Source organism: Bacillus rossius, chromosome 2, assembly GCF_032445375.1.
Source record: "Bacillus rossius redtenbacheri isolate Brsri chromosome 2, Brsri_v3, whole genome shotgun sequence".
Classification (NCBI taxonomy): domain Eukaryota; kingdom Metazoa; phylum Arthropoda; class Insecta; order Phasmatodea; family Bacillidae; genus Bacillus; species Bacillus rossius.
Window position 1 is genome coordinate 135,078,725 of NC_086331.1, and position 14,964 is coordinate 135,093,688.

Sequence of the window (14,964 nt, forward strand, 5' to 3'; positions counted from 1 at the left end):
TTTAAAAGTTATAATGATTTCTGGGATGGTTTATTGATCATTATTCTGAAGATTTTTATCATTTTCTTTGTGAACCAACAGTTTTGTGATTTAAGTGAAAATTTTTGCTGTCTGTGGCAAGTTTACACTTGGATTTTACCAAGGTGATACCGTCTTCATCAGTGATGTAGCAGTCGTAATACACTGGGACCTCCCGCATTTTCTTGCAAAAAATAAATTACAATTGTTGTATTTTCAAAATGATTACATAATGATTTGATTTACTTAGGCTTGCGGCCACAGCTGGCGGCTACTTTTTGCCACTGTCACCTCAGTGTGTGCCAGCCTTGGTGGGATGCTGCGAAGGCTAGGTGTAGGAAGAGATGACAACCTGTCTGTATTTGGCTTTCTTTTATGATCTTGCACTAGCATCAAGCAAGCCATACCGAAACATGTCACTAAACTTTTTTTTATCACATAGTTCTTTCTCTGAAGCCTTCTTTTTAACTAGGTGAGATTGTAATGTTTTATCTGTGTACTTAAAATTTTTGTTGATATTTGCTGTAAGTTGTAAAGTACTGCAGCAGTTAGTTTAATTTACAGATTTTGGAGATGAAATAGTCATGCAACATAATTTTTTATACAATTGTGAGGTATTTTACTTATAAGTGAAATTCTTACATATTGATGGTTATCAAATAAAATATTGTTAAAATGGTTTTATTTCTAATCATCGGAACCATAGCAGATGAAGTAACATTTGTGAATCTGAATGTATGTGTTAATAATGACCAAAAGAGTGAGCGTAATTGGATTGAGGTATGCCATGATGATTGCATTCCGTAGCGTGCCTGATGCTGAGAGCTGGCCAGGTTTTTGAATAAATGACGATCCATATCCACACAGGTGATTTCACGTCCTGTGCGAGAGTTTTACTCCTGTAATGTGTGCTATGGTGACACCTACAACAAATAGTATTCACGTCACACTCCCATGCTAAACTATTCTCTCCTGATAAGGTTTGGTTTGATTCATGAACAGTTCTGTAATAACAGTATAGTTTCTAACTAAGGCACTGTAAAGGCTTTTCGTGACAAGTTCAAAACAAGTAATCCAAACTGAAGGATAACAAATCAATAAATCACAAACTATTAATTATGAAATGGTAAAATTTTATACTGTATGGATAAACAGTGTCTGTGCTAAGAGAGTGAGGAGTTAAGCACTACACCAGAAGTAAACTTAATACATTTTTTGCATAAATTTTTTGTTATAATTACTTGAATAATGTGAATGTTTTAGCCCCTACCAAAAACTGTAAAATTAAAATCTCATGTTTAAAGAGACTTTGAAATGCAGTTTCTGTTTACTATTATTGATTTTGCATTTTCTCTGCTGCATATAGACCACCTGTCGTGTGTTATGAAGCGAGGTGGTGCAGTGGTATGATACTATACTGGCATGTCAGAGGACCTGGGTTTTGGGTCCCGGGTTTGACTAGCTTTATTTTGGTTTTACTTGGTTTTTCAGAAATTCCTCAAGGAAAATACTGAGCTGCTTCCTGACTCTAGGCCGTGACAGATTCCTTCCTAGTTTGCATAAATTGTGTTTATCCATCTCTAATGACCGCTTTGTCGACAAGACCTAGTTCCTTCTGTCTTATTTCTCCCCCTCCCCCTGTATCTGATTGCTCATCACCGCCAGCTCTATCTGACCGTGGTACGGCGGTCTCCTTTTAGATGGATCTAATTCATCAGTTTGTTTTCTGACTGCTGTGGAGAAAGGCTGTGTATGTCTAAGCGATGGTGTTTTCATTCTAAATAAGCTACCTAAAGGTAATGGGATTTTAATATTAAACTTGTGTGTTGTGCTGCAGCTCTGCTAGTTTTTATGATCAAGCATATACAGAGAGATTTTGAGGAATAAATGAGGGCTATAAAAAATTCAAAATGTTAATATTTTAATTGGGTTGTCAACCTTTAAAATTTTCGAAGTGCCATAGAAAATACGCAAAACAGAGTTTGGTAGCTAAAGAAATATTTATCCCTGTTAACTGATTAAATATAATAGTGGCTTCAAAACTTTACCTTGGAAGTAAAAGATTGGCAGTGAAATAACTACTAACATCGGCAAGACTGGTGGATGCTTTCCAGCGCACTGCAGTGTTGCCAAAGAGAGAGCGGAGTTGAGTTGCACGTTGCTAGGTGCCTGCTGTGCCAAGCTGTGTTAGACTATGCTGACATGAGGATTCTGGGTCGTCATGGTACCTGTCGAAAGTGTTTTATGTGCTAGTATAACCTATACACGCTTTTAATTTTTTTATGTATTTTTAAATATGTATGTGATAGAAAAGAATATGTTTACCCTAAAAATTCACATTCATCAACGCCTCAGAAGTCCGCTAAAATAAGTATAAATTTGTAGAGTATCTTCATTATAATAGTGCAGCTATGCATTTAGTGTAGTCTGCTAAGCATATAAGCTCATGTAATTTTAAGAGAAACTCTTTTCAAAAGTCATTTAATGTCTGTACACTGCTATTTACTGATATGATTACCAATGATCAAAATTTTAAATGTTACATTAATCATGTGAAAAAGTTAAAATCATTGTAAATTTGACGAGATTATAGCTTGGCTTGTAAAGCAGTAGATGGCCCAAAGTAACAGACTTACGACAGCCACATAGCCAGGCAAATGCCCATCTATAGGGCAGTTGTATTGATTTCATACAAAATTAAATGAACTCATTCATGATATTTTTATAATATAACTATGGCTGTTTTTATTTTGGATGTATTAAGGATGTTAAAAATGTTTGTAGTGATAATGTGATTCACATTTAAGCAAAAAAAAATGTAACAGCTTCTTAATTATTTAACAATATCTACCACAATGTTATGTTAGTGTTATTTAAAGTTTTGTATTTCTGAAGTGTCATTATGAAAAATAAATAACAGTTTATCATAAAAAAATTAATGAAAGATATAAGGCCATGATATATTAATATCCCATTACTGTAAATAAATAAATCTCAGACTAAATTATATTTTCCTTTAAATTTTGTAATCTCTGATTTGTAACCACACACATTTTAAACTAATAAACATAAGAACTTTTTAAGGTTTTTGCTCTTTTAGACGATACCACGAACAAGGGGACCACCAAGCATGGTACAAACTGATTTTAATAGGTCTTATATATGTTGTGGAGGGAGGCCCCCAGAGTACTAAGCTAAAAGGGTTTTGTCCAATGTGACTTCGTTTTCGCGAAAATGGCAGTTAAAGTTTTATATGAACATTTTATACCAGTACATTTCCCGTCGCGCCAGGCGAGCCAGCCTATCCCAATCACATGAATAACATTAAATATAACAATGAGTAAATGATGTGTTATAGTTCATTACTTCCTGACCATTTATTTCCCCTTTAAAAGATTAGAAACCCATTAGAACTCGCCTACCGTAACTACCGCATAAGAGCGATTATTAAAAGAAAGGTTGGGAACGGCAAAATCAGGTAGCAATAGTTTCCCAAGTATGATTGAAAAGAATACATCATGCAAAAATAAAATATTTTTTGACTTATTTATTTCAGCGTTAAAATCATAATTATTATAAAATTATGAAATAATCAAAAAACAAAATTTCTATGAGCAGGAAGCGAACCCTGACCGACCGGCTGCTAGACAAGAGCCTTACCAACTAGGCTAGGCTGGCTCGCCTGGCGCGACGGAAAATGTACCGGTCTAAAACGCTCGTATAAAACTTTAACCACCATTTTTACGAAAACTAAGGCACATTGGACTAAACTCTTTTAGTTTAGTACTCTGGGGGCTTCCCTCCACAACACATATAAGACCCATTAAAATCCGTTTGAACCATACTTAGTGGTCCCCTTGTAAGTCTGATTTTCCTTCTTGATTACAAACAAACACTGCAAATATGACAAGTAGTATATGTATATGTGGCAACAAAATTTGCCACAGAAATGCTCTTACAGCAGAACAACAAAAGAAATGATCCTGGAAAAAAGTGATGGCATATCACTGCAATAACCCAACATGAGCCTTAAGATTGTTTGTAGGGCTTTCTCTAAGGAATCATGTTTCTTTTCTCATAGAGGCTTTCTTTAATTAAATCTTTTCACATATTAAAAATCTATTTTATACAATAATGTTAAGACTTTTTGTATGGTGGCTAAACTCACCACAATTTTTCTTGGTGTTCAAAGTTTTTTTTTTTTTTTTTTAATTTACTGTGATGTTTTTAAGAGTTTGTACAAGTTAAATCTGTTAAGGTTTGTATGTATTAGTTTGGGAAATTAAATTACATTGTAATGTGTTGGTTAATTTCTTCAATACTGCTTACTTTTTCTTGAGTGACAATATGATATGCAAAATAGATTATTATTCTATCATTACTTTAGGCCATACAGTTTTGTATTGTGATTTCAGCTCCAGAAGTACCATCCAAAGTTTATGAAAGTGATTGCACTACCCTCTCTTTTGAAGGTAAGATTTTACTTGTTTATATTCATAGTGTTCATTAATATGTCATATTGTTTTTCATCACAGCATTCCTAAATTTTGTGAAGTGAGAAACATGTCAGATTTTATGATGGCTGATTGAATGTTCTTGAAAAATATGTTTCTCATCATGAAAGTTTGCAACCCATCTGCTTTAGTATGAAATAACAACTATAGTGAAGAGGAGTATCTAAAGTGTTTACTATTTTCTTTAAAAACATGATGCAAAAACATTTTAGCTGAAGAAACTTATTTATGTTTTTGACGCATCAGTCTATCTCAAGGTTGAACACTATGTAACAGCATTTATGTTTCGACCAAAAACAGCATTCTTTCATATTTACAAAAAAAACAATCACTATACAATAAATTTAGAGTGCATATACGTACCACAAGTGTAATATACTTAAAAATATTAATTAAATTTGATATTGCCAAGAGAGTAGCAACCCTAAAGCTCACATTTTTTTCAGCTACAACCAATGTTCTGTTGCAGTGATGTCAAAATCTTATATTTACTATCATAATCCTGGCACTACTAGTCATGTATGTTGGTATGTTATTAGGTTTGATTAGAGAGCTTTAAGATTCTGCTTGTAATTTCAAAATGGCAGTATTTTCAAGTATTGTGATTGATCTTCAAAGTACCTAGTCCCTTTTCAAGCATCGTGGAAATCGTCTTTGTTAAGGGTGTTTAGAACCTCCTCCCATATTTGCCTGAATGTCTTCAATAGAGTCAAATCAGTTCCCTTTCAGCGTCAGTTTCAAATTAAGAAACAGTTACTTGGCAGGGGATACATCATAGGAAGCACAGATAATTGAAATTGGGTTAACAATTCAGTGAAGGAGATTTCTCTATGAGCTAGAGCATTGTCATGATGGTGGAGGACCCAATTCTTGTCTTGCCAGAGCACAAGCCTTTTCTTCCGCACTTTTTCATGCAAACGTTCAGACACTTTTGTAATATTTCTGGTTGACTGTCTCCCCCTTAGGGGCATATATATGATCATGATATCTGTAGAATCGTAAAAAACCACCAGTATCGCTTTTAAATTGGACTGACTTCATCATACTTTTTTCGGTAATGGCAAACTTGGAAACTTCCGCTGTTTGTGCTTATCTTTTAGGCCGTACCCATAAAACCATGATTCGTTGTCTGTTTTAACCTTTTGAACAAATCTGTGTTAGTTTTGGCCCAATTAATCTTTTCTTGGACACTTTGCGAGTGTTGTTTCTGCTGGCCTGACAAAATTTATGGAATGAATTTCACAGACACTAGACACAGGTTCAAATATTCAGTTAAAATCTACTAAACCACGTATAAATTCAGTTAATCAGCTATTACCATAAATTTAACTAGACAGTCAAGAGTGCACTAAATCACAAACTTTCACAATTTTTGGTTGGTTTGGAAGTGGAAGGTCGGCCGGACCAGGGGTCAACTTCGATTGATTTACGGCCAGCTTTGAATCTGTTGAAGCAGGTGAAAACATTTGAATGGCTCAGACATTTATTCCTGAAATATGTTTTCAAGAGTTTATAATTCTTTCAAGCTGATTTTCTGGTTTTAAAAAAATTGGACTTACGCAAATTCAATTTTTTTTGTCCATTTTGCAAAAGTAATATTAAAAAGAGAACTGAAAACACTTCTTCACTCACCAGGATGCCACTCTCTACTTAACAAAGATATTTGAATGCTCTTATCAGAACAAGTCAAAGACAAAACACTTCCAACATTCGCAGGCAAACCTTGCCCCTCCAGTCGAGCAGTGGTGGCACCTGAATAAACTTTCCAAGCACACTTCTGTCTTCCACACTCGCAGACAAACCTAGCAAATCTAACCCTTCTATTGAGCAGTGATGGCACATATCTTAAAACTTTCCAAGCACACTTTATACTTGCATGACCCACTTATAAGTTAAATTTTAAATTTATTAATCTTGCATGGATATATATATATATATCTTAACTTACATAGAATGTTACCTGAAAATTTGAGAAAGCTTGTCATTCAGAATAAACATTTGCCAGTGCTGAATTGATGTTGTTAGTGTGAAATGAGTTTTAAAAAAAAGCAGACATTTCTGCAGTCTAAACTGATACTTTTCAGTAAATGTTTTTGTAATATATTACTTTCATTTATAGTTTGATACTTTTTTATGTACTTGCTCAAAATATAATGGGCTAATCAGTAACCGAACAGGTAATTGCTAGTAATTAGTTTTCCAATCAACAATTATTTAATCGGTTATCAGTAAAGTTGTGTCTGTTTATTAATATTATATTCTGTTATTTGCATTGTTTTTCATAAGTTGCTTACTGTGGTTACTTTACCATAAATTCTCAGTATAAAAATGCAAACATTTAGGGCCAATTCCACAGTGTAAGGTTTTGTTCTGATAAAGTTATGATTAAATGATAGTTCTTAACTAGGAACATTGATACCAACCAACCAATGATAATTTTCTTACCTATAACAATCAATTATTTAAATGCAAAAAAGTAGTTCTGATATAGAGCTAATTAATAACATTTAAAACAAACATGTAAACCACTTTTGACATATTTGAAGTTATGTGTTGTATTCTAGTTGCACACAACACAGTGATTGGGAAATATTCCAATTTTTTCTTCTCATTACATCTGTAAAATGTTTTTCAGTTCATACGTTTGAGTTTTGTCAGCTATTAGTTTATGAAGTAGTAGTAAACCTAAAGCCAAGCATTTAATTTTGCTTTTAATGTTTTACTTGAAAGCATTGTTTTGCAAATAAATAAATCAATCAAATTAGTTTTACAAATCTTTTGTGGCAATTATTTGCCATTGGAGTGAAAGTTTTAATGTCTTTTCATGATTGGTCATGTACAGAAATTGGTGCACACATTACAGAAATAAAAATTTAATTGGTCAACTTTCTGTGTGCAATGCTAATGCTGTTTTCCTGTGTGTATGCAATTTTCTAGTGAAGCAACTTCTGTTGTGTACAATCATTTTCAGAGTGTGTGCACTGTGCATGTGATTTTGGGAATGTAATACTAGAATTTTTTGTGAACAAGGATGGTGTTTGTTCTTAGCTGATATGTTTTAGAACTGTAGCTAATTGCTAATTTTAATGATTGTAGATGATTTAAAATATCAGACATATAATCATACTGTAAATTTAATTTAATTTTCCTGTTTTCTTAAGAGAGACATGTGGTAACTGAGACACTAAAGTCATTTTTAAGGTAAAAGTTCCGAAACACATATCCAAGGTTATCCCTTGATCCTGTGGTACATGATGCTTGCTGTTTTAATTTAGTACGTCAAAAGATCCTGCACATAACAAAAACTTGTGATAAAACAATAAATCCTAAGTTGAATAAAAAGGAATTTTTTTTTGTATTCATCTTATGATCATTCATTGTTACACCACAAGTTTTTTTGTTGAACCAGGATCTTTCGACGTACTAAATTAAAACAGCAAGCTGTTCAAGATAGAGGGTTATAGAGGGTTGTTTGTTTTTTGCAGACAAGCGATGGGCAGGTGAAATTCCTGGAATAGAACCATTCATTGCCCATGTTTGCAGTTTATGTAAGGCCACAGTGAAACCAGGTTTCTTGACACAACATTATGGTAAGCATTATTCACCTTTTTGAAACGCTTTTGGTTTAAAATGTTGTTAGTATTTGTGAAATGTATTTGGAAGTTGTAGGATTTTAATCCTAGACTTGTTTTTTTATAAAAGTGCATGAAAATCAATGTGGTCCTTGCAAGGGTGTTTTTGCAACTTGAGACAACGACGACTGGAGGTGGAGTTTTCGATGTGGTATGCAAGAAGCTAACGGTTAATGAATGTTTGGGGACAGTAGGTGTAGACAAGGATGGTTAAACAAGTGTGTTTCTTCGAGTCAGGCTCCAGTGAAATATGTAAGTAGTAGAGTAATCAATAATGTTTATATACCCATTTGGGCAGACTTAATTTTGATTTTCATGATTCTATAGGATGGAGCAGAATGTAATCCCTGATTTGGCAGGTGAATTATAAAAAAAACAATTCAAAATAAAAGAAAATTGTTTTTATTTTTGAAACGTACATATTACGTCATTTTGTTTTATTACATTTAAAGATAATATCGTCCAAATGGTGGCCTTGGCGGGCAATGCACATATTGAGCCGTTCAACAAAGTTTTCACCTACTCTTGCCAGCATATCTTGTGATATTCCTGTGTTTATGTCCTCAATTGCCTCCTTCAGAGCTTCCATGGTTAGAGAATGAACTTTGAAAACTGCAGCTTTGAGGTAGCCCCATAGAAAAAAGTCACAGGGGAGGGGGTCAAATCCGGGAACATTCCCTAGTTAGGAGATGAGGCAGCTGAGAAATATTTCTTGCAAAACTTCGTGTGAACGATGGGCAGTATGGGCCGTGGCTCCATCCTGTTGAAATCGGTAGACTTTTGAGTCATGTTCCTTGTCATAATCTTCCATTTTTGGGCGTAAAAAGTTCTCCAGCATCCACAATAGCACACTGAAGTCACAGTCATGGTTAAGCCTCCTTCTTAAAAAAAAAAAGGCCCAATTATGCCTATCGAGGACACAGCGCACTGAACTGTCACTATCGGGCTGTGAAGTGGTCTTCGGTGCAGTTCACGAGGGTTTGCAGTTGCCCAGTAATGAACATTTTGCTTGTTTACTGTACCGCTAAGGTGAAAATGTGCTTCTCCGATTGTCCACACAATAGCGCCAGAGGGTACAGCTATTATGATTGTATTGCAAGCATCACTATGTTTCACACAGCCTTTTGGGCTCAATTGCTGGTCAGTCATGATCCAGTAAGAATGTAACTAAAGGTCCGTGTGTAAAATTTGCCTTATTGTTCTGGACGATATTCCAAGGGCACCGGCATGTTTACGTGCAGAACGCGTTTGAGACTGTTCAATAGACACCATAACTGGGCTTGATGTAAGTTTTTGGACATACGCCATTGCTAAGAACTTTTTCTGTTGAAGAAAAACTAATAAATAAAATAAATAAATAAAAATAAAAATACTCAAAAAAAGATACAAAAAACACACAAAATTAAGCAAACAATTGCTGTTGTCAACAAGGATATGAACACCACAAAATATTCCGAAACAGGAATATGGTCAGCAAACAAAGAAAAAACAAAGAAAAATGTACTAAGAGAACGAAAAAATCCCCACAAATGATGACAACACAAAAATATTGAAACCCAAAATAATTCAGCACAACAGTTGAAGCGAGACAAAAAAACATGACAAAACGAAAAAACAAACAAATACAATAGTTTTACCTAAACAGAAACAAGCGACGTTTCGGGAACTGCTATCTGCTCCCGTCCTCAGGCAGAGACGCACATGGTACGGAAACACAGGTGCGAAACGTCGCTTGTTTCTGTTTAGGTAAAACTATTGTATTTGTTTGTTTTTTCGTTTTGTCATGTTTTTTTGTCTCGCTTCAACTGTTGTGCTGAATTATTTTGGGTTTCAATATTTTTGTGTTGTCATCATTTGTGGGGATTTTTTCGTTCTCTTAGTACATTTTTCTTTGTTTTTTCTTTGTTTGCTGACCATATTCCTGTTTCGGAATATTTTGTGGTGTTCATATCCTTGTTGACAACAGCAATTGTTTGCTTAATTTTGTGTGTTTTTTGTATCTTTTTTTGAGTATTTTTATTTTTATTTTTATTTATTTATTTTATTTATTAGTTTTTCTTCAACAGAAAAAGTTCTTAGCAATGGCGTATGTCCAAAAACTTACATCAAGTCATGCACTCCCATTGCACAAATCTTTTAAAGATAACACCATAACTGGGAGTTCTCACACTGTTAGGTTGCTAGCTGGTTTTTTAGGAACTGCAGATCTCATCGTCCTTACATTATTGATCCATTTCCGAATGGAACACTGTCATTACAATTTAAATTGAACTGCCTGTGTAAGGCCCTCTGCGTTGCCACTACTTTTTAATAAACGTCTCCACTACACCTGTCCACTGCATGGCGGCTACTGAAAACGGCGTTGTTACCCCGACCTAACGGCACCTGTCCCACCACTCTACCCGCTCTGGAGCCCCTCCAGTTAATTCTATGAACTAGGGACAGCATTCTGTCCCATTCTGTATATATACAGTCTGAAACCAAGCAAGATTGTGAAGAAGATTTCTGTACATTGTAGTGAATATTAAGATGTAGATTTAAGCAATATAGCTATTCTTTGAACCTAATACCTCCCATTCCTACACTATAAATAAAATCACTATTTTACATGTCAAGTTCATGTATACTGCTACAATAATATACTTTTGGGATTAATCTAATCTAAAGTAATTTGCTACCAAACTTGCATTATGATGAAGTACATGGTGATGGTGCCATGCAGGCGTGGACCCAAGGAGGGTCAGTGGGTGCGATAGACACAATCCTCCTGAGCCTCGGCCAAAGTTCTTACTGTTTGCAGAAAATGCCCCAATATTTGGATTTTTCTAAAGTCCAATAGGACATTATAGAAAATATTTTGACCGAAAGTATAATCAAACTGCATACCCTCTTTTATCGCATAATCGTTGCACACGCGTAATTGTCGTACCCATATTTTAGGGCGTCAAAATTTGGATAAAAAAAACTCTCGCGTAAACTTCGCATGATGTTTTTGGTCCTGCTATTAGATGCCGAGCGCTTTGTGTAGGTATCTTTCCCGTGTAAAACAATGTATTTTAAAGTAAAATATAATATTTATTCACAAATTACCGTGTACTTATTTAAAAAACAGAAATACGAAGCTGTGTGATGTGTAAATTTTCTTTTAAAGACTTTTTAAACGTTATAACCTTCATTGTTTGTCTCCGTCGCCGCAGTGTACTGCTTACAAAAATGTAGCCAGCGCTCGTTGCAATTATTACTGTTCGGTTATGTTGCTTCCCGTATAGAGCGTGCACACATAGTCAAATATCGATATCTCGCCGATTGCATGCAACGTACGCTCTATGCGGAACCGAGTTAACTACATTTAATATCCCGCTCACTCGTGGTGTTTACTACAGTAGTTATGCGTTCGTTCGGCTTGCATTTGGATCATAGATTTTGTTTTTCTATTTAATGTTTGTTTTTCTATTTAAAGTTGAAGAAAGGTTTTTGTTGCATGACTTATCGAATTAAATTGTTTGGCGTGCTCTTTTATACTTCACTTTGTAAATAAACGTACTTTCCATGAATGGGTTTTGTTTTTATGAATACTTTATCTAGCAAAAAAAAATTTTCCGCATAATTGTTGCACCCCTACTTTTCAAACTTGCTTTTAGAATAAAATGTGTGATGGTATTTGCTGATGTGAATTTATATCATATAGAAAAAAGATAATTTCTTTTATATATTACCGTTTTTATTACTAGTAGATATTTGTATACTTTTTTAAAAAGCTAAGTTAAAAGTGTTCATTTGGTGCTAAGTTTTGTTTATTAGTGCTCGGGCTGAAAGGTACATTAACGTGCTTTTACGCTTAAATAACTAATATCTCGGCATCTTTAACAACACAGATGAGCATTTCAACTTTGATATTAACAAAGTAATAGTAATTTGAAACGGTATTGACGGTGATAGCAGTTTTGTAGTGCACTCTCTTTGGCAGGGGAAAAGGATGCCATTGCAGAACTCGCTGAGCACAAGTTAAAAAATGTAAATCAACCAAGTCATTGTTTGCCATTAGTCTGTCACTCCCTCGGTTGAGACTGCAGACAAGGTCGCTGGTTGCACCCCGCCCCTCCTGGTGACGATGTGCCAGCACAGAGATGCACGTGTTGTTAGATTTAAAAAGTTGTGCGTGTTGACCAGTCTGATCAGAGGTTGTGCTGTATAACACAACACTTTTTTTTAGTGTGCTAATTTTTTTGGGAATGTTTTTTGAAGTTATGCTTCTTTAGGCATGTTATGAAAAAATGATGATAGTGAAATTTTAAGATGCGCGCGCATCACTGTAACACAAAATTAACAGGTTGAAGCTGCCCACTAAACCGCTCATTAAGTCTCGAAAAAAAGCTACCAACAAAATAGAAATAGAACCTCTATTAGTCGCGTATGTTGGCATGCTCGTCGCCTCTGATCACTGTTTTCATATTTATAATATTTATCCACATGTTTCTAGTTTCTACATTCACAACACGTGTTTTAGTTTTCATACAAGTGTGAACTATGTATGTGCTAATAAATTATATTCAGTAGTGATTTAAATTGAATATTTTGATTAATATTATTTACTATTCGTAAATATTAATAAAAATAATTGTGCTTATATACTTTTTCAAGTGCTCCAATATAATTGAGGTTAACTATCCGTATTTATTATTTATTGATATAAATTAAAATATTATTATTTAATATAATTAATACTAAATATTTTTAAATTATTAATGTTAAATATTTATTATTGGTTATTTAATATTTACAAAATTAAGAAATAAATTTATTAAAACATTTAATAAAAAAATTGTGAAAAAATTAAAATCAACCATCAAATTAAAATATTAATTTTTAATATTTATTGTTAAATTAAATAAATAATAAATATTTATAAAAATAAATGAACAAATTTAATGAAAACTTTTTGATAAATATGAAAAGTGAATATTAAATTAAGAAAATAATAAATTTTTTAAAAATGAATGAATTTAAATTAAATATTTGAAATTAATAATCTTATAATATTTAGTACAAATTATGTCATATATATTTATTATTCTCTAAATTATATCTATTCAATTTTTCAAATTTAAACTGAACTTTATTGATTGTGTTGACTATCTTTTTCCAGCCCTTTTATTATTTTATTGTAATTAATTATTTGCATGCAATTCAAAACTATTTTTTAATGATGCCAAAGAAGTATAACTTCTCACGCGCATACATAAGTACACGCACCCATTTTTTTACAATAAAGAATAATTAATGCAGTGATTGTTTTGTCGCTTCTGTTTTGGTGTGAAAACCTGAAGGAATAGTGTATACATATTTTTATACTAAACCACTCAGAACATAAGCATTCCCTTTATAGTAATTAGTATTTGGTTACAAGTTCATTTAAATAAATTTATAATATTCTTTATACAGTGATAAATGCAGGATAAGGAAAATATAAATTTCACTGAAAGGTTAACTATATTATACATATATCTTATTAAAATAAACTGGATCAAAATAAAATTATTAAGAACTAAGATTTCCATGAAGCAAAATAATTTATATCTATTTACTTTAATAAATATGACTTTCTATTAAAAGATTATATTCCTGTATAGTTGTTCAATCAACAATGGCCTCAAAAAATAAAAAAATAATAAAAAAATGGATTTGGAAACAATTTTTAAGTGTGTTTATACTCTTTTAAAATTGTTTTAAACTCTGTTTTTTTTTAATTTTGAAAAATAATATTAATGTAATAATGTAATAATTTTTGTAACATGGAGAACTGTGATGGCACGCAGCACGAACCCTGTTTTCTACATGAAAATAAAGCAATAAATAACTGAGCTATAACTGTGGCTTCAAAACAAATATTTAGGAAATTTCCTCCTCTTTAAGAGTATATATATATATATATATATATAAAATTTTAGTTTGGGTATCTATTTTAGTTTCTTTTTCATTGGTAAAAAAACTTTTAATTTACATTTTTAGTAACTAACTATAAATAACAACTAGTAACTCCATTTTTGGTTTCACTCACACTAATCACTAGACCAGAATGAATTTTCTGGAAGATAGAACATTTTTGAAAAATTGGTTTCCCCCCCCCCCCTCCCCTCGGGTGAGCCTTGCTTAGCCACAGGTATATTTACATGCGAAATAGTAATAAGTGATAAAACAAAAATTTAGTAAGGCAACATTTATAATCATGGCTTGGCCTTCAAAAATTATTGATTGTTGGGTTACCTTTGTTATATGGGATGAGTCATACTTGAACCTACAAACTTAGGTTGCAGGTGCATCACACGGTCTACTGTGCTCCTCAAGGCTGGCATATGCCTTTGAAGTTAGAGGTGGACAACTTTTTTTATTTTAAAATGACAGAGAAAGTATTAAAGATGGAATTCTAAGCATCTGAATAGTGGTCAATTAAACAAGGTTCTATTTACATCCACAACAATACTTGTTGCTGTTGTAAAATAATTTCTTTGAAATTATTGTTGGTAACAAGAAGTCATAAAAATGTATGGAAAATAGTGGTTTTACCACAAATTATTTCAGTGAAATCATTTTTCCACAGCTACAAGTTTTGCAGTGGTTGTAGAACTTTGTTTATATTAAACATTATCCAGACGTTTAGTATTCCATCGTAAATACTTTCTCTATTATTTGCAATTAATGTTGTTGAGCTCAAATTTCAAAGGCATGTACCAGCTTTGGTAAAGTTTAACTTATTTTTTGTGATGAACATGCAGTCAAAGTTTCTCCTTTAAATTTTGACC

The 14,964-nt window shown here is 33.1% G+C and overlaps 1 protein-coding gene across 3 annotated transcripts in view; it reads left to right on the forward strand.

Moving 5' to 3' along the window:
• Positions 1 to 14,964, forward strand: part of LOC134529874 (ataxin-7-like protein 1) — an 87,890-nt gene that overhangs the window by 38,333 nt on the left and 34,593 nt on the right. For all 3 annotated transcript variants that reach the window (XM_063364417.1, XM_063364419.1, XM_063364418.1), the window contains exons 5-6: positions 4,434 to 4,490; positions 8,018 to 8,122. In XM_063364417.1, coding sequence (XP_063220487.1) covers positions 4,434 to 4,490; positions 8,018 to 8,122 — 162 coding nt within the window. The remainder of the gene's footprint in view (positions 1 to 4,433; positions 4,491 to 8,017; positions 8,123 to 14,964) is intronic.